The 20,641-nt window shown below is 35.6% G+C and overlaps 3 protein-coding genes and 2 long non-coding RNA genes across 6 annotated transcripts; 3 read left to right on the forward strand and 2 right to left on the reverse strand.

The window, feature by feature from the left end:
* Positions 1 to 1,315: 1,315 nt before the first annotated feature.
* Positions 1,316 to 3,493, reverse strand: LOC127510848 (uncharacterized). The gene is made up of 3 exons (XR_007929764.1): positions 3,108 to 3,493; positions 2,985 to 3,020; positions 1,316 to 2,681 (listed from the first exon to the last, which is right to left on the reverse strand). It is a non-coding gene; the product is annotated as an uncharacterized LOC127510848 (long non-coding RNA).
* Positions 3,494 to 4,057: 564 nt separating this feature from the next.
* Positions 4,058 to 6,075, reverse strand: lamtor4 (late endosomal/lysosomal adaptor, MAPK and MTOR activator 4). 2 transcript variants are annotated; one of them, XM_051890928.1, is made up of 4 exons: positions 5,839 to 6,075; positions 5,555 to 5,635; positions 5,109 to 5,226; positions 4,058 to 4,882 (listed from the first exon to the last, which is right to left on the reverse strand). In XM_051890928.1, the coding sequence occupies exons 1-4, from the start codon at positions 5,839 to 5,841 to the stop codon at positions 4,785 to 4,787; spliced, it is 300 nt and encodes a 99-aa protein (XP_051746888.1). In that variant the 5' UTR covers positions 5,842 to 6,075; the 3' UTR covers positions 4,058 to 4,784. The 2 variants fall into 2 exon arrangements, with proteins under 2 accessions (XP_051746888.1, XP_051746886.1); XM_051890926.1 differs by lacking the exon at positions 5,839 to 6,075 and having other exon boundaries at positions 5,555 to 5,641.
* Positions 6,076 to 6,197: 122 nt separating this feature from the next.
* atp6v1f (ATPase H+ transporting V1 subunit F) lies at positions 6,198 to 7,666 on the forward strand. The gene is made up of 2 exons (XM_051890925.1): positions 6,198 to 6,463; positions 6,827 to 7,666. Exons 1-2 carry the CDS (start codon positions 6,306 to 6,308, stop codon positions 7,026 to 7,028), a joined length of 360 nt encoding a protein of 119 aa, XP_051746885.1. The 5' UTR covers positions 6,198 to 6,305; the 3' UTR covers positions 7,029 to 7,666.
* Positions 7,667 to 10,808: 3,142 nt separating this feature from the next.
* On the forward strand, positions 10,809 to 13,386 carry zgc:193726 (uncharacterized protein LOC561161 homolog). Its single transcript, XM_051892223.1, has 4 exons — positions 10,809 to 10,996; positions 11,073 to 11,156; positions 11,344 to 11,347; positions 12,798 to 13,386. Exons 1-4 carry the CDS (start codon positions 10,914 to 10,916, stop codon positions 12,933 to 12,935), a joined length of 309 nt encoding a protein of 102 aa, XP_051748183.1. The 5' UTR covers positions 10,809 to 10,913; the 3' UTR covers positions 12,936 to 13,386.
* Positions 13,387 to 16,748: 3,362 nt separating this feature from the next.
* Positions 16,749 to 18,873, forward strand: LOC127510847 (uncharacterized). Its single transcript, XR_007929763.1, has 5 exons — positions 16,749 to 16,913; positions 16,991 to 17,068; positions 17,853 to 17,906; positions 18,391 to 18,414; positions 18,594 to 18,873. It is a non-coding gene; the product is annotated as an uncharacterized LOC127510847 (long non-coding RNA).
* Positions 18,874 to 20,641: the final 1,768 nt, after the last annotated feature.

The raw sequence follows: 20,641 nt of genomic DNA on the forward strand, positions 1-20,641 counted from the left end.
TATCTCTCGCTCCAAATTAAATCAGTTTATAGTGAAAAGATTTTAGAGACAAAATTGCTTAACATTTGCTGTTAATTATTAATTATATTTATATTAAACAAATTAAAATTATGAATAATTCATGACACATTCATATAATTAGGCCTATTATATTAATTGACAATATTAAACTCTGCTTTTAAATTAAAATAAATATAATACATGCATAATATATAAAGCTTTTAAACAGATTAAGCTTACATGTATTCTTTTGAGCACTTTGTGAAACTATATTAATTATTTGGTCTATTTGTTTGATTCACATGCATTGAAATAGTCATATATTTTTATATATTTTATATATATATTCCTGCTTTGTAAATGTGTTTAATTTCATATTTTTCATAACGATCTCTTAATCTTCGGAAGAGACATGAATTGCGCGGCTCTCTCGCGAGAAGTGAATCAAACTGACGTTCTCCTTGTTCCGTGTGATTGGCTGTTTGCCGCACGTGTCACACTTTCAGGTGCACGTGCTTTGCAAACTCTGGATTAAACCTGAGTTGACAGAGAAGGTTTATACCGAGCGTTGTGCAACAGTTGATCCTGATCCAAACCAGGTTGGATTTATCTGGATTTGTCAACTCTAAACCTACTCTGAAACTCAGAGTTTGTTCAACTAGCTTCATGCAACAGGCCACAGGAACTTAGTTTTGCATCTCTGGTTTACATACATGCATCAGAATTCTGGATTTTTTTTTTTTTTTTTTTTTTCTTCACATCATCACATCACATCTCAACAATGCGTTTCACTGTTGTCTCATTTGTAAACAAGAAAAACATAATTGGAAGTTAAAGAGCACAATTATTGCTGTAAAAAAAATCAGGATAGTACTGAATAATTGCAACAAGTTATGCCATTAATAGAAAACATTTTAAATTTAGTGCATGAAATTATTGTGATAATCATTTTTTTCTCTTCCAAATAATTGTCATTACCTATCATCACCCAACACTTATTTCATTTTATTTAACACTTCCACAAAAGCAAGATTCTTTTACTTTTTTTCTTTATTCTTGTCTATTTATTTTTTGTAACCAGTAATACATGTGAAATCGTAGTATGAGACTTTTTTTTTTTTTTCATTTTGGCAGCGCTTAGCGATTATATATATATATATATATATATATATGGGTCTGTAGAATCTGACTGGCTAAAGCTGTTTCCACATGATGATCAGTGGTACAGTTTCTATTTCTTTAATGTTTTTATATTATATTTGATACATCAGGCTTTTATGCCCTTATATACTATGATATAGTGAGAATATGGAGCTTAAGGAGCAAAAAACACCCAAATTTTATTCAGATTTGAGAGATCTACAAATAAACATTCAGCCTGATGTGTTTCGCATTTTAATGATTTTAAAACATGTTTTTACTTCATAAAAATCATTAAAGATTTCACAGCAAAAAGACGTGTACCATGACCTGAAAGTGGACATTTTTATTTGCTAAAAGAGCATTAACAACTATAAATCAGACAACAGAGAGCATTATATATTGTGTATAACAGGGTATTAAACAAAGTTTTGATCATGTAAATAATTTAGAGGTCTTAGAATAGAAATTTGTGTATCAGCTATGATACAGTAGTCTTTATATGCTCTAAAACATTCCATTAAATCACAACAGCATTTGAAAATTTTATTTCAATTTCATTTCTATATAAGCCTATGGTAAGTTACTTTATATAGTTCATATTGGGGGGAAAAAATGTCAGAGTAAAAAAAAAACAGGCAAAGTGTTTTCATCCTGAATGTAACCAAGTAACATTGCTTCATTTTTTGAAAAAAATATTTATTTTTCAGTAACCAATCCAATACATGTTTTCAGTGCTGGGCAATGTTTTTTCATATGGGTCTGTTGACCACCTAATTGGCTGAAGCTCTTTCCACACAATGAGCAGTGGTACGGCTTCTCTCCAGTATGAACTCTCTCATGTGCCGTCACCGATCCACTGTGAGTGAAACCCTTTCCACAGTATGAACACTTGTAAGGTTTTTCTCCAGTATGGATTTTTTGGTGCTGTCGCAAATAATAGGCTTTAGGAAAGCAATCCCCACACACAGAGCAAACATGATCTTTCGCACCAGTATGTAATGTCTGGTGCACTTTCAAACAATCCAACCGTGAAAAACTCTTTCCACATAAAGTACAAGAGAACGGCTTCTCCTTTAGATGAACTGCCTGATGTCTTCTCAGTTGAAAAGCCAAAATAAATGTTTTATCACACTGATCACAGCTGTATGGTCTTACTCCAGAGTGTAAGAGATTATGTTTTTTCAAATTTTTCTTATTACTAATTTTTTTCCCACACTGAAGACATGTGGCTGCCTTTCCTACTGTGTGAATTAGTATGTGATCTTTAAGGTAGTCCTTTTGCTTGAAACTCTTTCCACAGTACATGCAGGTAAAAGGTCTCTCTCCAGTGTGGACTCTCATGTGAGTGTTCAGGTGTCCTTTTTGTGCAAAGCTCCTTCCACACTGAGGGCAGGTTACAGATCTCTTGGCTCTTGTTTTTTTACTTCTTTTTACTGATAAATTGTTTTCCGTTTCGGTGCAACTAAAAGGTTCTTGATACTCAGGCTCCTTCTCATCCACATGCAGTTCTTCTCTTTCCTCTTTGACTTCCATTAACCCTAAAATAAACATATTCCATAGTCACAAATCAATTCAAGAGTAATAAGTAACACCAAGTTGGATGGCCAAACATACCAACAGACACATTAGCTTATTTCAAAAGTATTTATCGCTCTACATAGAATTATAATGTAAGCTGCTAACATGATACTAATACCACTTAAAGGAAAACTACCACAAGGATGTGAGTTTGTGCGCTTGACAAAATGGGACAACTGTTTTGGTTCTTGTTTAACAAAATACAGCGTAAAGAATAGGTTTTTCTTTTGTTAAGAAATAATACTGATGTTTCTCATCCGCACCCAGTTCTTCACTTTCCTCTTTCACGTCCATCGGGCCTAAAAAGAACATATTAAATAGTCAAAATCAATTTAATGACAACTTGAAAACCACGTAAAATGCAAGAGTATTATTAAGTTTGTTACCCTGCAGTATCTGTTTTCCCTCGATGAAGAACCTTTCGCTTCTTCTTCTTTGTTGTGTTTATTTAACGGCGATTCTCAAAATTAAAAGTGCACTACCGCCACCTAGTGTTACTGTAGCGTTAAACTAATTCCAGTATGTTTATTTTGTGCCATTTCTGATTTTAAAGCAACTTTTCTTTTACATTAAATCCCCTCTTTAAGCTCGTTTGAGTTAACCGTTCAGACAGATGCTTGGAAGAATCGTTTAGGTTGTTTTTGTGAACCGATTAATTGAAAAGATCCGTATGAAATGTCAGATGAGTGTCGCAGTACAGGAAATGTCGAAATGTTGTTTGCTGGTTTGCACTTCATATCAAGGACTTTGCAATCAGTTCCTGTTCTAACGTACTTTTCTGCATTTTCCTTCCCCATTTCTCATTCCTTTGTCACCCTTTCCAGATATTTTTTTTAAAACCTCATCTTTTTAGTCATTTGGCCTTGTATTACTATGAAACAAAGATGAAAGATGAAGTTAAATATTGTAGTATTTTGTGGGAAGACAGGGATTGTTGGGCTTCAAAGAATTTTCAGAATTCCTCTCACAAATCATGTCAGATCAGTAAAAATTAATAAAACCAAAACTATTCGTTCCACATTATTTTCATGATTGGAATAATTTTTATCTATATTTTACTTTTTTTATTGTGTATATATATATATATATATATATATATATATATACACACACACACACATATGTATATGTATATATAAACATATGTGTGTGTGTATATATATATATATATATATACACACACACACACACACATACACATTTATATATACTGACTATATATAAACTATGCAAAAGACCATGACATAGACATACATACATGACACATTTTAAACTCTAAAATAATGGATATAGTACAGAACAGTAAATTTTTTGATTCTTGAAAAAGAACGCAAACTAAAATGCATAGTACTTTATTTAATATATTATTGTTAATGCAGTTATTCGAAGATTTGATTTCTAGCCTGTTAATTAATTAGACATTTGGAAACAGACTGTTAAAGTCAATTCAGTGCACTTAAGTTTCTGCTTTCACAGATTATTATAACACCTCACTACAAGCTTTCACACTTTACATTAAGATTGGAATATGAAACTCATAATGCAATTGTAACACCCAGTGTAATATTGTCAAAAATAAACCGCTTCCATGGCTAATACATGTTTGTATACATGATTCCAGTCTAATGAGATTTCTGCATAAAGATATGATGTGATGAGCAGGTCCTTAATTCAAAACATGCCTGTATTTATATGAGGAAGCTGTATGTTAATAGATGTATGGGTTAAATGTAAATACAAATCTATAGTCATCTTCATTAATACCGTAATTGGAACCACTCAAGCATAAATAGGGGCTAAAATATTGACAGCATTTAATCTTGCATCAGCTGGATCCTGTGACCATAGTCTGTAACATTGCAGTTATACAAGAAAACACATTAACTTCAGGTCAAATACACCTGACACCAGCAAAGGCCCCCAAATCGGTGTAAAAGTCTTCTTACAAAAGAAATTCAGTGTGATTGTGCTAAACATCAGATGGTTGCAATGGATGTTTCAATGTGAGGGCACCAAACTGAGCTTGTAGAAATGGGTAAGATCAGTCCATATTATCCTCTTTACTACACAATAACAGGTTCCCGCTGGTTGTTCTGCCTTTTGACTACAAAAACTTTCTGTCCTGAGATGGTCACAGCATAAATGTAGTCTTCAAACATCACTGTGGGGGGAAAAAACAGCAAGATAAATAAAATCAGGATATTTATTAAGTGGTAGCTTTACACAGAATTTGAGAACAATTTACTGTAGTATAGTGATGAAAATCATGCTGTCCAGATATTGCAAATTTTAGGGTGAAAAAAGACCCAAACACATTTCTGACAAACTTTAAGAGATTCACCTAGGTGGCACTTTGAGGCCCAAGCAAAAACATGAATGTTTCTTACCTGACATGCGTTTAAAAGGGGGCTCAGCTGTTCCGTGCAACCTGAAACGACAGGCGGTTCTGACCATCTGCATGATCACTCCTGCCGTGTGCTCGTCATTCTCCAGCTCTCCTGCGGACTGTAATAGGACAAGATTTACAAAAAGAATTAACCCCATTAACAAAAACAAAAGAACTGTCTGATACAGACCAATAAATTATCTATCAATCAATCAATCAATCCACACACACACACACACACACACACACACAATATCTAAAATTATAAAATGCATAGGTCCAGATAATACATGCATAACATTATTTTTTAATTACAGCAAAGACCCTGGGTTACATATTTGGACAATTCTCTTATTCTTTCTTTGGATTTTTTTTCATGCCATCTCTTTTTGTAAAATAGTTGTAATAAGAAAAGTGATTATTTTTTTTTTCACTTTAATAACTTACCGCAAGTACACCGTCCTCACTAATAACCAAATACCCAATCTGATCGGGTATTCTCTCCAAACCTTGGGTCAGAGCGGTGGTCTGCATTTCAACACAAGGTAATACAGGAATTAAACAGTTGCAGAGATCGTCTGTTTAATAATTCCTAACAGCTTAATGCTTTCTCCATCACATTATGTATCACTTTTATGTTTTCCATAAGCATTCGCACACCACAACAAAACATTTTCATTAAAAGAAACGTTTAGTTGGACAAATGCCCCCGAAGTAATAATTATACTTACCATCTTTAAGAAGTGATAATGAATTTACACTGTTGTCTTCCTTCCTTCACACCCCGCCTCACGTGACTGACAACCAAGAGTCGCGTGTTTATAACGTCATCGCAGAAAAAGATAGCTTTTCCTGTAAATGTTACATCACTTTTATGTTTTTATGCTTCGGAAATGTACATCATGTGATACTATCTGCAAAAGGATTAAAATGTGGCTTATTATGACACAGTTCTGCCAGCGTTTAGGCTGTGTGCGCACTTAATCTGATTCAGGATCAGATTCGTCATAATCACAACGCTGAGGGCAGGCATTAACACGAGCAGCACAGATCCCAGATCAGCTGTCTAAATAAAGAGCTTACGGTCTAATTAAAGCGGAAGTGCAGTAGTCAGCTGATTAAAGCATATGATCCTGCAGGACGGGAAAACATTTCATCCATTCTGACTTTTATTTGAGCGAATATAAAAAACGTCGCAATGCCTGGACGGGGGAAATTAATCGCCGTTATAGGGGATGAAGATACATGTACCGGATTCCTCCTCGGAGGGATTGGAGAGCTCAATAAAAACCGAAAACCCAATTTCTTGGTGGTGGAAAAGGACACTAGCATCACAGAGATAGAAGAGACCTTCAAGTAAGAGACAATATTTGAAATGTCTGAATGATTTAAAATCATATTACCATCCAAAAGAGAAAAAATGCCATCGTAAATATAAGTATATGTATCATATTGATTAAGGACTTAATTATTCATGAATAGGCCTATGACTAGCCTTCCTGTACTTTTTCTATCTATCTATCTATCTATCTATCTATCTATCTATCTATCTATGTCTGTCTGTCTGTCTGTCTGTCTAATCTATCTAAGATTATATACATCTATAGAGGTTTTTGAATAATCAAATTTTGACTGAGAATTGTAGATTGCATAATTTATAGTCCATAATGCAATTTTTACTTGAGTATCAACATCGATATATCTGTTCCTCATTTACAGGAGTTTCCTGGTTCGCAGTGACATTGGCATCATCCTCATCAACCAGTTCATCGCAGAGATGATTCGTCATGCTATAGATGCCCACATGCAGTCCATCCCGGCCGTGCTGGAGATTCCTTCTAAAGAGCATCCGTATGATGCCTCCAAGGATTCCATCCTGCGGCGGGCCAAGGGCATGTTCTCAGCAGAGGACTTCCGATAAGTTGACACCCCCATGGGGTCACAGTCTGGCCTGGGCAGATGCGAGAGTAATCGAGGTTTACTTCTTGTTCTCATCCATCTTGCTGAAGCTGGAAACCATATTATAAGGATTATATAATGATGTGTTGTTTATGTAATGTCCTGTGATGTGTATTTTGCCATTCCCAAGTTTGTTTGTCAGTGCTCCTAATAATAATTGTTTAAATTATATATAATATAATTATTTATAATATTATATTATATATAAAAATGGGGGAAAAAGACATGCATTATTTTACCCATTGTGTAACAGACATTATATATTGCAAGAAATTTAGTTAAAGGAATTTATTATAAATACTGTCACTTCAATGTTTAAGTTCTGGAATGTCTTTCATTTCAAAGCTGATAATACTGGACTGCAGAACCACCGTTCATGAATCTGTCTCGAATAACTTTAAATGTTAACCGGACATCTTTAGATCACCTATATCTGTAACTGTAATATGGTGTGCTATAAATGCACGTTTTGTCATTGTGTTGGTTGACACTTTGAGCTTTACAAAGAGCTGTACACAGTGTGATGTAATTAAAATATGTTAACTTACATCTTCAGAACTGTGAATTGCAGTTTATTAAAAGTAACAGAGTCTGACACTCCATTGGTGTTTGTGTGATGAATGTGTCTGATGTTTAAAAAAATATTATAATAAAACAAAAAAAAAGTAGACAATAATAATAATAATGATAATAGTATTAATAAATATTGAAAGATGCTGTAATTAAAAAAAAAACATTCTTTTTTAAATTAAATAATGCCTCATTAATTATAAGAAGCCTCTCTGGTTTAATATATAAATATATGCTTGTTTGGTGCCAGTTCCTGGAAATCATACTATCACTGTATTGTCATACTATGGAAGTCTAACTAAAACATAAAAACTGTAGGACTATTCATTGTTCTATGGTTACTTAGACCATCACTGTCCGCTTCCAAATATTTTCAGAACGTTGATAAGGTCCCATCACTCTTATTCTCGGTCTTATATCTGTCCCTGTCTTATTCAAGGACAGAACCTGCTCCAGCCTGTGGGAATAACACACACAAACAGATGCCTAAAATGTCATTGAGCATTTGACTAATCAGGGAACTATATAAAAGCTTGAATCAACTCTCATCTGTTTCATTGACATTGACTCTGATCAGTAAGTCAGTGCTGGAGTGATGAACAGCATGTTTTCTCTCTGGACACTCAGCTCTCTGATCTTCAGCTACACTCTTGCATTTCCCATCTTCAATAACCAAAGGTAAGATATTTTCAAGCACTATTAAAGAGTTAGTGTTGTATTTTATCCACAAAAATTGAATTTTGTCCCCACATTCTACTTATGATTTATTCTTTTCAACAGTAGATCTCATACGGAGATCCCCAATATCACAGAGCAGAACTCCACAGAGTATGTTAAGACCAATCCAACAAACAGGTATAGAAACTTTAGAGTCCCATAGAATTCTACAAAATGCTAAAACAATTCTCTAAACTAACCCAAATGTCTTGACTTTTCCATAGATCCGAACCAGTCGTACCAAGATTCATGTAAGTCTTGCATTTAATTCATTTGTTTTTAAAACAATGCATATATAATAATCTATTTATATTATATTATATTAGTTTTCCTTGCGGTTAAAAATAAAGTCAGTGTTAATTAAAGGTTATTATTTGCATTTAAAATAATGGAATAATTCTGTCCATTGTATTGTTAATTAGTTCATTAATGTATGCTGCCCTTATGACATAGCATAAAGACAAATTGCACAAAGAATGCTTGTTTTGCTCTTAAATACACTGATAACAATTGTGTTTTTGGTCTTTGTTAAACCACACTAATCTAAAATGCCAAAATAAAATGAACACATTGACAGCTTTCATGAACCCTTTTCACACAAATATCAAATCTGAAATGTCTGGTGAAATATTACCATAAAATATAACAAATAACTTCCGGTCTCATTCTTTCTGTGTCATTCTTGGCATCACCCTCTTCGTTTTTTATTTTTTTTATTTTTGACACACACCGGATTCATAATTTGTATTACAGCAAATGGCCTTTAAATAATTTCCTTACTGTCAAAAGGACAGAATAATCATTTTAAATCCTCATTCAGTATTTCCCGGTGCCTGAAATACACTTCTCTTTCATTTCTGCAGAAGGATTTGTTTTCTGTCCACTTGTTCCTTGTGGAACCTAGGATCAATGCTACAGACTGGAAATGAGATTGCTGGGGACATGACCAGTGATCCAATGGGAATTGGCAAGAAATAAAGAATGAACCCGAATGATCAAATAATGATGAAATGGTGTTTTCACTGAATATGAAGTGAAGTGATGTGTTTGGTTATCTTAGGTCTGCTATAATATTCTGAGAAAATTGGATTGATTTAGGCATGCTGTGTTTAGTCAAGATATATCCATTCTCTCTCTCTCTCTTCAACAGTATATACTGTTATTTTTTACCATATATTTCTTTTTTTCCATGTAACACAACATAACATTTTTCTACTTCTAAACTCATAATAATGGATTGCAGAAGCCACCTCGAATCTGTCTAAAATAACTAAGTTCTAATCAGACATCCTTCGCTAAATGTAATACTGTATGGTGTGCTATAAATGGACTTTTTATCATTATTTTGGTTGCCACTTTGAGAGGCAAAGTGTGATAAAATATGTTAACTTGTATCTTGGGAAGTGTGAATTGCAGTTTATTATAACAGATGTGTTATAAACCAATCTGACTCTCTTTCGGTTTGTGTTGTTTGGTGATTGAGTGTCTGATGACTAAAAGTGTGTCTGAAATATGACTTTTCAAAGCTGTTTACATAAATCATCTCATTTTTGGCATCACATTCAGCAGGATAATGTAGCATGTGCAAACCACATTATGTTAGTTGTCCAGTAATCATAAAAGGCATATGAAAACTGATTATGAAAACACCACATTATTATTGGCCCCAGTCCCTGGAAATCATTGCTACTGTAAGAGGGCAACTCATATATGAAACCTATTGAAACTCATAAAAGCAGAGTATCCACAACCCTGAAACAGCTGAAATAAATGCCAGATTGGTTTGACTTTAACAAAAGATAAGCTGTCCATGGACAATATATTCCTTCTTAAAGGGTTAGTTCACTCAAAAATGAAAATTCTCTCATTAATTACTCACCCTCACGTCGTTCCAAACCTGTAAGACTTTTGCTCATCTTCAGAACACAAATAAAGATCTTTTTGATGAAATATGAGAGCTTTCTGTCCCTCCATAGGGATTCCATATGAATTGAGCAGTTTAGTCCATATTTTCTGAAGAGAATCAATCACTTTATATGATGAACAGTTTGAATTTAGGCTTACAGCATATATTCACATATAAAAAAAGATCATTTGTGTTCTGAAGATAAACGAAAGTCTCCCGGGTTTGGAACGACACGAGGGTGAGTAATTTTTCATTGTTGGGTGAACTAACCCTTTAAACTACTGCATATAACGTTGAAAGACCTGTTGAGTAAACTAAAACCACTTCAGAATATCCAAACACACACTTTAGGCAAAGATCTGGCATTTTCCCTTGATTATTGTCCAACATTGTGACAGTTGGAATTGATTCATTTATTATCCATGGTGACTTATTTCCTCTCTTTATACTCCAAAACATTGATAAGGTCTCATCAATCCTCTCTGTCTTTGTAAATGTTTGTCCCTTTCTTAATCAAGGACAAAACCTATTCCTTCCTGTGGGAATCACACACACAATACAGATGCCTAACATATTTAAAGAGCATGTGAATGGAGAATGAAATGTTTCCCTCATTAACATTGACTCTGTTCAGTATAAGTCAGTGCTAGAGTGATGAACAGCATGTTTCCTGTCTGGACTCTCAGCTCTCTGATCCTCAGCTACACTCTTGGCTTTCCCATCTTCAATAACTCCGGGTAAGATATTTTCAAGCTGACAAGATGTCAAAAAAGAAAGAACCTTTTTTCATACTTGTGATGTATTTGTTTTTAGCAGAGGATCTTATATGGAGACTTTTCCCAATCTCACAGATAGTATGGAACACAAGACCAGGCTTATGGAAAATAATGCCACAAGGTATGCACATACACACACATGGTTGGGGGTGGGGTGGGGTATACTTCAGACTTTGGGTACTCGGATTTTGGATGCTGAATTTTGACCATCTTACACATTTTGGGCCTCTTTTTTCTTAAATGAAAAAAAAAAAAAAAAAGTTCTTATAAACATTATTAAAATTACTCTTTTTGTTTTTTGTTTTCAGTTCTGTTGTTTCCTCTGTCACTGTTATCTTTAATATTTGTAGTTATTTACTGCTTAAATATAAAAGGAAATTTACACTTTATTTTGATGACCCCCTTTAGACGTTCTGTTGACTATGTGTTGCACCTATATGTCAAGTAACTCTCATTGGAGTATTAGTTGTATTAGTAGACTGTTAAGGGTAGGGTTAGAGTTAGCAAAATAATGGTTTAAGGTGTTTAAACACTTAGGATATTAAACAGACAGTCTACCAATATTCTACTAATATTCTAATGAGAGTGAGCTGACATGTAGGTGCAACGCTAAACTTATAATCAACATGTGTAAATGGGACCATCAAAATAAAGTGTTACTGGAAATAGATAGGAAATTATATGTATGTTTGTTAAATAAGATATTAATTGCAGCAAAAACATTTTATGTATTTTACGTAAGCAATAAGGTATGAGAGGCTGTGCTGTATCGTGAATAAGTCACGGCTGAAGGGCGTTGTTAGGCACGACGCCGTGACTAATTCACGGTACAGCACTAGCTTTGAGTACCTTATTGCTTTTATAAAACGGTTACCACACAATACAAATATTAAAGCCAAAAAAATATGTATCAATGCAACTTTCATGAAGTAAAATCACTAAAAGCCTTCCTTCCGCCGGAAAAAATAGTCCCTGACCGTGTACAGCAACAGAAGTTACATTATTACGGCATTAGATGGCGGCAAAGACTTTAGATGTCTTTATGAGTGTGTCAGTCAGTAGTGAAGATCTTTACATTGAAAAGACTGAATTGTTGTGAACACGGAACAAGACGCAACTGACAAATGCTTTGACTAGCGCTGTCAGTCACGGGGAAACCCCTTAACTGTTAAAAGGACAAGATAATACATGGGACATTTAAACAGATTTTTTATTATGAAAATTATTACCCATTAGACGGCGGCAAAGACTGTCTTTATGAGTGATTCACTCAGTCGCAAAGACTTTTATATTGAAAAGACTGAATTGCTGTGAACACGTAACAAGACGCAACTGACAAATGCTTTGACTAGCTGTCAGTCACGGGAAAACCTCTTAACTGTTAAAAGGACAATAATGCAGCGAACATTTAAACAGATTTTTTATTATGAACATAGGACTGACCTGAATGAAAATGCTAAATCTGAATGCAGGTAATAAACTCGCTCAATCTTTCTCTTTCTCACAATACTCTTCTACATAATAAAGTAAGCTTCAATAAACAAAATTGAGAACAGTTTACGTTGCTAAGAGTGGTTGCTAAGGGTGTTGTGTAGTGATCGTAGTGGTACACAGAACCGTTGGGTGAAGCGGTCATAGCCGTGTTTTATCGTGAATAAAACACAGCTAGGACAAGGACAGGAACTAACCGTTTTATATATATTGATAAATTTCTGTTTCTAAATCTCTAGCAAATGGGTATTAAACAGTTAATAATTAAAAGCCAGAAACCCATGATATCTTCTGTTGTCATTTGGATGTGGCAACTTGTACCTTGTCAAACCTGGGGTCTTCCCTGCAGATTGGAGATGGGATCGCAGGAGACTTGGCCAGAAATCCAATGGGAATTGGCAAGAAATGAAAGGACATATAAAAGAAAATAAGCATGATCCTGAATATAAGAACCTCTCTTAGACTTTATGGTTTTGTTGTAGTAATCTCTTATTAAAACATGCTGGTGGTACTCCTGTCCTTTATTCTTAAATGCCTCGAATAAGTGAATTGAATCAGTTTTTATTAAACTGATATGTCACAATGCTTAACATGTAATGTCTCTTTTATAATTTCATTAAAGGATTTTTTACCTTATGTCACACAACATTGTATCACATGCTAAGACTGCAAAAAAAGTACTTGTATTATTTCATTCTGAATTATTGGAACAACATGTGACCAAAGAATTCAACCTTGCAAGCACAATTCTGAGTGTATCTTATATGATAATAAAACAGAATTTGTGTGTCTAGATTTTTATTTGGTTTGATTGTTTGTTATACGGAAATGCTAATATTGACTTGTTTTTTGTTTGTTTCTTTTTAGTCCAATTATTGATGTAATAAGATGGTGAGAATTTATAATTAACCTTATAACATTCAAATGTGAATTTGCCTACTCATAAATGACATTGATGACATTCACGTAAGTAGCCCAGTTTCTTCTAGCAATATCCAAAATGTTAGCTAATATTTATTTGTACTTCACAGGACTTGTGGATGTTTTGTTCCTTCCTGCGCCTTGCATAATCTGGTTGACAGGATTCAGAATGGGGATGAAGAAGCAGGAAAGACCACATGGGACCCATATGGGCCTGGGAAAAAATAGTATAGAGATGTATACCAGAAAAAGGTTACTTTCATGGATTGTTTTAAAGATGTAAAAATTGCTTCGATTCAAAAGTGCCAACTTTCATTAGACGTTTTATTATTCATGCAAAGAGAGCAAATATAAAAATATATGTTCTTAACAATGATGTAATCTCAAATGAAGAATAAAAGAATTTTTATTACTATGCATTGACTTCTTGTCTTATGTTGATGATAAAATAATGTCAGTATATAACAAGCAATGTTGCCTGTTTTAAAATACTATGGTGGCCCGTACGGGGAACGTTTAAAGATTTTATACGCTGTGTTGAGAAGAGTGTTTTAAGATGATGACAAACCAAATTAATGCTGCTTCTTTTAATACATCTGCTGGTTTTAATGATGAACAGGTTTTACATAATTGTGAATGTGTACAGCTTCGTGCTGAGGTGGCTGCTCTTAAAAACATAATTTTAAAACTGGAGAAGGATTTTAAAGACTCTGTTGAAAGTAATCTTAACCGTGAACTGTATTTTAGGGAGGCTGTGGATTTTAAATTTGACAAAATGGAGGAATCAGTAAAGGATGCCGTGGCTACACTGGAGAGAGAGGTCATCGACTGTTTTAAGTGGAGAGACAAGAAATGGGCGAAACAGCTGGAGCAATCAAGGGATCCAGAACCCGCCATCTCCCCTCCCACTGCGACGACCAGCCCAGTGCCTCCCACGTCGACCCCTGGCTTTCCTCCGTCCAACGATCCCACTGCCTCAACCACTTCACGGACTATCAACAGAGCGACCAATGGAGAATTCTGTGCCACCGTTACAACTGGGCCAGACTTGGACACCATCTTCTCCATCCTCCCCTTCTCCAGAGAGCAGCTCACCAGCTCACAGGGTGACGACGACACTCTCCAGAGACTTTCCATCTCTCCCTCCATTCCACCGGGCGACGGTATTGAAGTGCGGGACCACCAAGGCGTGCTGTATCGTGGCGGGCCAGGAAGACTGGATGCTACAGAACCTTGGGAGGAATGGTGTCACCGACCCAAGGACATCCAGGCTGGTATCTGATCCCACCTCTCTCTAGTGTTCCAATAGATCCCTACGGCAGACTAGTGCCTCTGTGGGAGGGCCTAGTTTTACTTAATTTATTACAAAGACATTTTAAGACACACATTTGAGAGGAGACCCACCACATGGACAATGGTTGACAGTACCTTTTAAGGACTGGTTTCTTTCCCAAGGTGACGTAAGCTAAGTGGGGGGGACTATGTGACACTGTCACATAAGACACGTGTTTTATCCGCTCAATATATATAACATGATGGTTTTATGTATATTTGAGTTTTAACTGGGTTACATGTTGTCTTAGCCATTTTATTCCTCTTACTTATTTTAATGTGTGTATGTCTTTAAATGAGTCTGGGTCTGCCTGTCATGTGACTGATCACATGACAGGAATAAGGAAGTAAGCCAGCATAAAGGAGGCAGCATGGCAAATAAACAGGGTCACCAAGCAAAGACCACAAGCTGGATTGAAGAGTTTAATTTTACGGACTTACATTTCCAGCAAACCACATCACTTTTCCGTTGGATTATCACTTTCAGGACTTTGTATATACACCGGTGGACACTTTCACATTGGGACTTTCAGCACGCTACTAGGACTCTTAAGGACTGATTTAGGGTATGGTGCAAATGGACTCCACGCTTTTAAACAGCCTAAGTTATTCTAGTTTTATTGTGTTGTTTTAAGTTCCATGTGAATATTGTAAATACACCTTATTTATTCATTTCTGTTGTCTGTCTCATCTTTTTAAACCCTCATAACATCTCACACAGTATAATCTGACCCCAATTTTAATCAATGTAAAATCGACCGATAGGGCCGATCGTTACAATACAACCTAATATATATACAAATCATTGAATTCAGGTGTTCCCATCCCTTCCATGGCCACAGGTGTATAAAATCAAGCACCCAGGCATGCAGACTGCTTCTTTGTGAAAGAATGGGTCGCTCTCAGGAGCTCAGTGAATTCAAGCGTGGTACCATGATAGGTTGCCACCTGTGCAATAAGTCCGTTTGTGAAATTTCCTCACTACTAAATATTCCACGGTCAAATGTTAGTGGTATCATAACAAAGTGGAAGTAATTGGGAACAACAGCAACTCATCCAGCAACAAAGCGTCGGATGCAGTGGTGTAAAGCACGCCGCCACTGGACTCTAGAGCAGTGGAGACGTGTTCTCTGGAGTGACGAATCACGCTTCTCTGTCTGGCAATCCGATGGATGATTCTGGGTTTGGCAGTTGCCAGGAGAACGGTACTTGCCTGACTGCATTGTGCCAAGTGTAAAGTTTGGTGGAGGGGGGATTGTGGTGTGGGGTTGTTTTTCAGGGGTTGGGCTTGGCCCCTTAGTTCCAGTGAAAGGATCTCTTAATGCTTCAGCATACCAAGACATTTTGGACAATTTCATGCTCCCAACTTTGTAGGAACAGTTTGGGGACGGTCCCTTCCTGTTCCAACATGACTGTGCAGCAGTGCACAAAGCAAGGTCCATAAAGACATGGATGAGTGAGTTTGGTGTGGAGGAACTTAACTGGCCTGCACAGAGTCCTGAGCTCAACCCGATACAACACCTTTGGGATGAATTAGAGCGGAGACTGCGAGCCAGGCCTTCTTGCCAAAATCAGTGTCTGACCTCACAAATGTGCTTCTACAAGAATGGTCAAAAATTCCCATAAACATACTCCTAAACCTTGTGGAAAGCCTTCCCAGAAGAGTTGAAGCTGTTATAGCTGCAAAGAGTGGGCCAACTCCATATTAAACCCTACGGATTAAGAATGGGATGTCATTAAAGTTCATGTGCACGTAAAAGCATTATAGTGTATATATATATATATATATATAAACTGAATTGTATATATGATGTAATTTTGTGTAAGCATCAGTAAAGTCTCATCAATCTTCTCTGTATGTCTTTTAAAAATATCTGTCCCTGTCTTATTCAAGGACAAAACCCACTCTGGCCTGTGGGAATAACACACACAAACAGATCCCTAAAAGATTAATGAGCATTTGAATAATCAGGGAACTATATAAAAGCTTGAATCAACTCTTGTCTGTCTTCATTGACATTGACTCTGTTCAGTAAGTCAGTGCTGGTATAAAGAACAGCATGTTTCCTGTCTGGACTCTCAGCTCTCTGATCCTTAGCTACACTCTTGGGTTACCCATCTTCAGTAACTCCAGGTAAGATATTTTCAAACATTGACAAGTTGACCAAGAAAAAAAAAAAAAAATCATACTTGTGATGTATTCATTTTTAGCAGAGGATCTTATATGGAGACGTTTCCCAATGTTACAATGAGGAACTTCACAGAATCTAATGAGATCAATCAGACCAGGTATATACACACATGTTCGACAGAACAGAGACAGGGTTTTGAGGTGGGAAAGCAATGGTCACATTTGGATGCAATATGCAGAATTTTGACCATCTTATACATTTTGAACCCCCTTTTTTACTTAAATGAAATAAGAAAAAGTTCTTCAATTATTCTTATAAACATTATTAAAAACATTTTTTTTTTTTTGTTCTGCTACCCTTTTCATATACAGAGTTACCTCTGTTACGGTTATATTTAGGCTAATATTTACTGCTTAAATATATAAGGAAATGAAGATTTTCTTTTAATGCAGCAAAACATATTTTATGTATTTTACATATTGATTAATTGCTGTTCTATTTCATACTGAAACTTTTATAAGAATTCTAAGATATATGCTCTTTCCTTTTCTTATAACTTTTCTTACGGGCATGAATTACAGTAAGTAAGTCACATGAAAGTCCTTTTGAAAGTCATTTTCTTTTCTAAATACTTTTGGATGGCTAATTAATTCAAGAATGCATGTGCTGCTTATGACAAAATGAGACAAAAATAAGAGATGTATAGAAGAAAAAGGTTACTTTTATTTGATTGTTATGAAGATGGAAAAATTGCTTTGATTCAAAAGTGCTAAATTTCATTAGACAGTTTGTTATTCATACAAAGAGAGCAAATATAAAAATGATTATTATAATAATTAACAAGTTGTCAAAAAAATAAAAAATAAAAGAAAGAAAGAAAGAAAGAAAGAAAGAAAAATTGACCACATTCTTTTTCATACTTGTGATGTATTCGTTTTTAGCAGAGGACCTTACATGGAGACTGTTCCCAGTGCCACAAATTTCATGGGAAACAGGTATACACACACACACGTTTGTTTTTGTGAATTGTGGGGACATTCCATAGGCGTAATGGTTTTTATACCGTACAAACCGTATTTTCTATCCCCTTACACTACCCCTACACCTAAACCTACCCATCACAGAAAACTGTGCACATTTTTACTTTCTCAAAAAAACTCATTCTGTATGATTTATAAGCCTTTTGAAAAATGGGGATATGGGGTAATGTCCTCATAAGTCACCCTCTCCTTGTAATACCTGTCATACCCATGTCATTATACAAATTTGTATCCTGATATGTCACAAAAACGCGCGCACACACACACACACACACACACACACACACACACACACACACACACACACACACACACACACACACACACATTTGAATTTAAATAATTATGAATTTGTGTGTCTAGATTTGTCTATGTGGTTTGTTTGTTATATGGAATTGCTAGTAAAATTGACCTGTTTGTTTTGTTTATGTCCTTTTAGGTCATTCTTTTTCATGTCCATACGGTAAGAATTTATAATTAACCTGACAAGACTAAAATGTGAATGTCTAGTTTTGAATAAGTTTATGTTATTCACATGAGTACAATACAATTAAGCACACAAGATTCTTCCTGGTAGCCCAGTTTCTAGGAAAAACTACTATATGGTATTCCAATGTAAGCTAATATTTATCTGTACCTTAGCGGATGTATGCTTCCTACCTGTATCGTGCATAGACTGGATGAGATGAATAGTGGGGATGAAGCAGCAGGAACGATCACAGGGGACCCATGGGGGCCTGGGAAAAAATAAGAGATGCACAGGAGAAAAAAGAGAAAAAAAATTTATTTGATTGTTTTTATATAGATTTAATTGTAAAAAGTCTATCCTTTGAGCCTTTTTACAATTAAAAAAAGAACAAATATATAAATGCATGTTATTAATGTCATCTCTTCACACCAATAAAGAATTTTTATTACTATCCATTGACTCCTTTTCTTTTCTTTCTTTAAATAAAAAATGCATCTAAAATGAATGCAACTAAAAGCTTGTAAGTACAGCAAAATGTATCAAATTAGGCTGGATATTTTCATAAATATTTCACTTACCCACAGTAAAAGGAAACAAAGATTGGAAACATTACTAAAGGAGCAATGTGCTCTTCAAGCACTGATGGATGCCAGACACAGGCTATGTGTGAAATGTGACATTCTTGCTCACGTTCATGTCTCTTGCACTTCAAGAAATCTGTTAAATGATGTAAGAACTTTATGCAGGAAATTCCCAATAAACATTACTAAAGCAAGATGCATTTTGAATAATGTAGAAAAATGGATGCTTTATTCAAGCACTTTAATAACTTTTTAATGTATCTAATTACAGTCAGTAGCAAAACAAATCATATCGACGCAAGTGTTTTTTGCTAGTTTCAGCCTGACGCAGTTATCATTTTCAGGTCCAGCACCAGGTTGTTTAAATAGCAAATGCACTTGCACCCATCTGTTTGCCCATGGTCTGAAAATGGTGTGTGTTTAGGCGCAATGTTGGCGCAGTATTTATTTATTTATTTTTTTTGTTATTTAAAGTGCGCGTTAGTAATATGAGCCTATAGGCGGGTGCACAACAAGCGTACACTCTGCTTGTTACACAATAACAATTGTTAAAAATAAAAGGATTCCTCTCTGGAGAAGCGTTCAGTCTTTCCGCTTGCAAATTCCGCCATGTAAGTAGCGAATCCACCATGGTGCAAGCGCACCTGGCTTTTAAAGGGAATGAGAGATGATTTTCTGATTGGTTTATTGCACATTATGCCCAAAACACACCTATGACTCATTAAGAGAATAGGGACAAATCTTTTGGACCATGCGCCTGGCGCGACGACCATTTTTTCCCTCGTTAAACTAGCAAAAGTGGATTCGGACACGCCCTAAGTGCACCTTCAGACCATGCACTCAGATCGTTAAAATAGGGCCCTAATAAGACAACAGGCCCTGATGGTGTCTCGGCTTTCCTTTTAAAAACGTTCAGTGGAACTTACACCAGCCTGGGTTCCTGTCTTTCAAAGGTCTGTTGATTCACATATAGTTCCATCTCTCTGGAAAAAGGAAATCATTACTTGTCATCCAAAAATCCTGTTCCTCAAAAAAATAATGATTATAGACCAATAGCCCTGACCTCTATTATAATGAAGTGTCTGGAAAAGCTAATGGTGTGGATGCTGAAGTCAAACATAAAGGGACAGCTAGATCCGTATCAGTTTGTCTATAAAGACAGCTGGGGCACTGATGATGCTATACTAACTATAATACACTTTATTTCGCAACACCTTGAAAACCCCAAGACCTACACGAGACTGGTTTTTGTAGACTTCAGCTCTGCTTTTAATACTCTGCTGCCACACAACCTTCTCAGTAAACTCAGACAGATGTCTGTTAATCCATACATCATCAGGTTGTATCACTCATTTTTGACCAACAAGACCCAGCAGGTCCGAGCGAACCAGACATTATCTGAGTCTAACGTCCTCAAGGATGTGTGAGTTCTCCCATTCTGTTTACATTATACACAAACAATTGTACAAGCAGTCATCCCAGCACTTTTATTGTCAAGTTTTCTGACGATACTTCCATATTGTGACTTATGGACACGGACATTGACATTTCTGGCTATAATTTGGAGGTTAAAAAGTTTGTACAATGGTGTGAAGAACACCATCTCATTGTAAATACTAAGAAAACAGAAGAAATGATTT

The sequence above is a fragment of the Ctenopharyngodon idella genome, chromosome 4, assembly GCF_019924925.1.
Source record: "Ctenopharyngodon idella isolate HZGC_01 chromosome 4, HZGC01, whole genome shotgun sequence".
Classification (NCBI taxonomy): domain Eukaryota; kingdom Metazoa; phylum Chordata; class Actinopteri; order Cypriniformes; family Xenocyprididae; genus Ctenopharyngodon; species Ctenopharyngodon idella.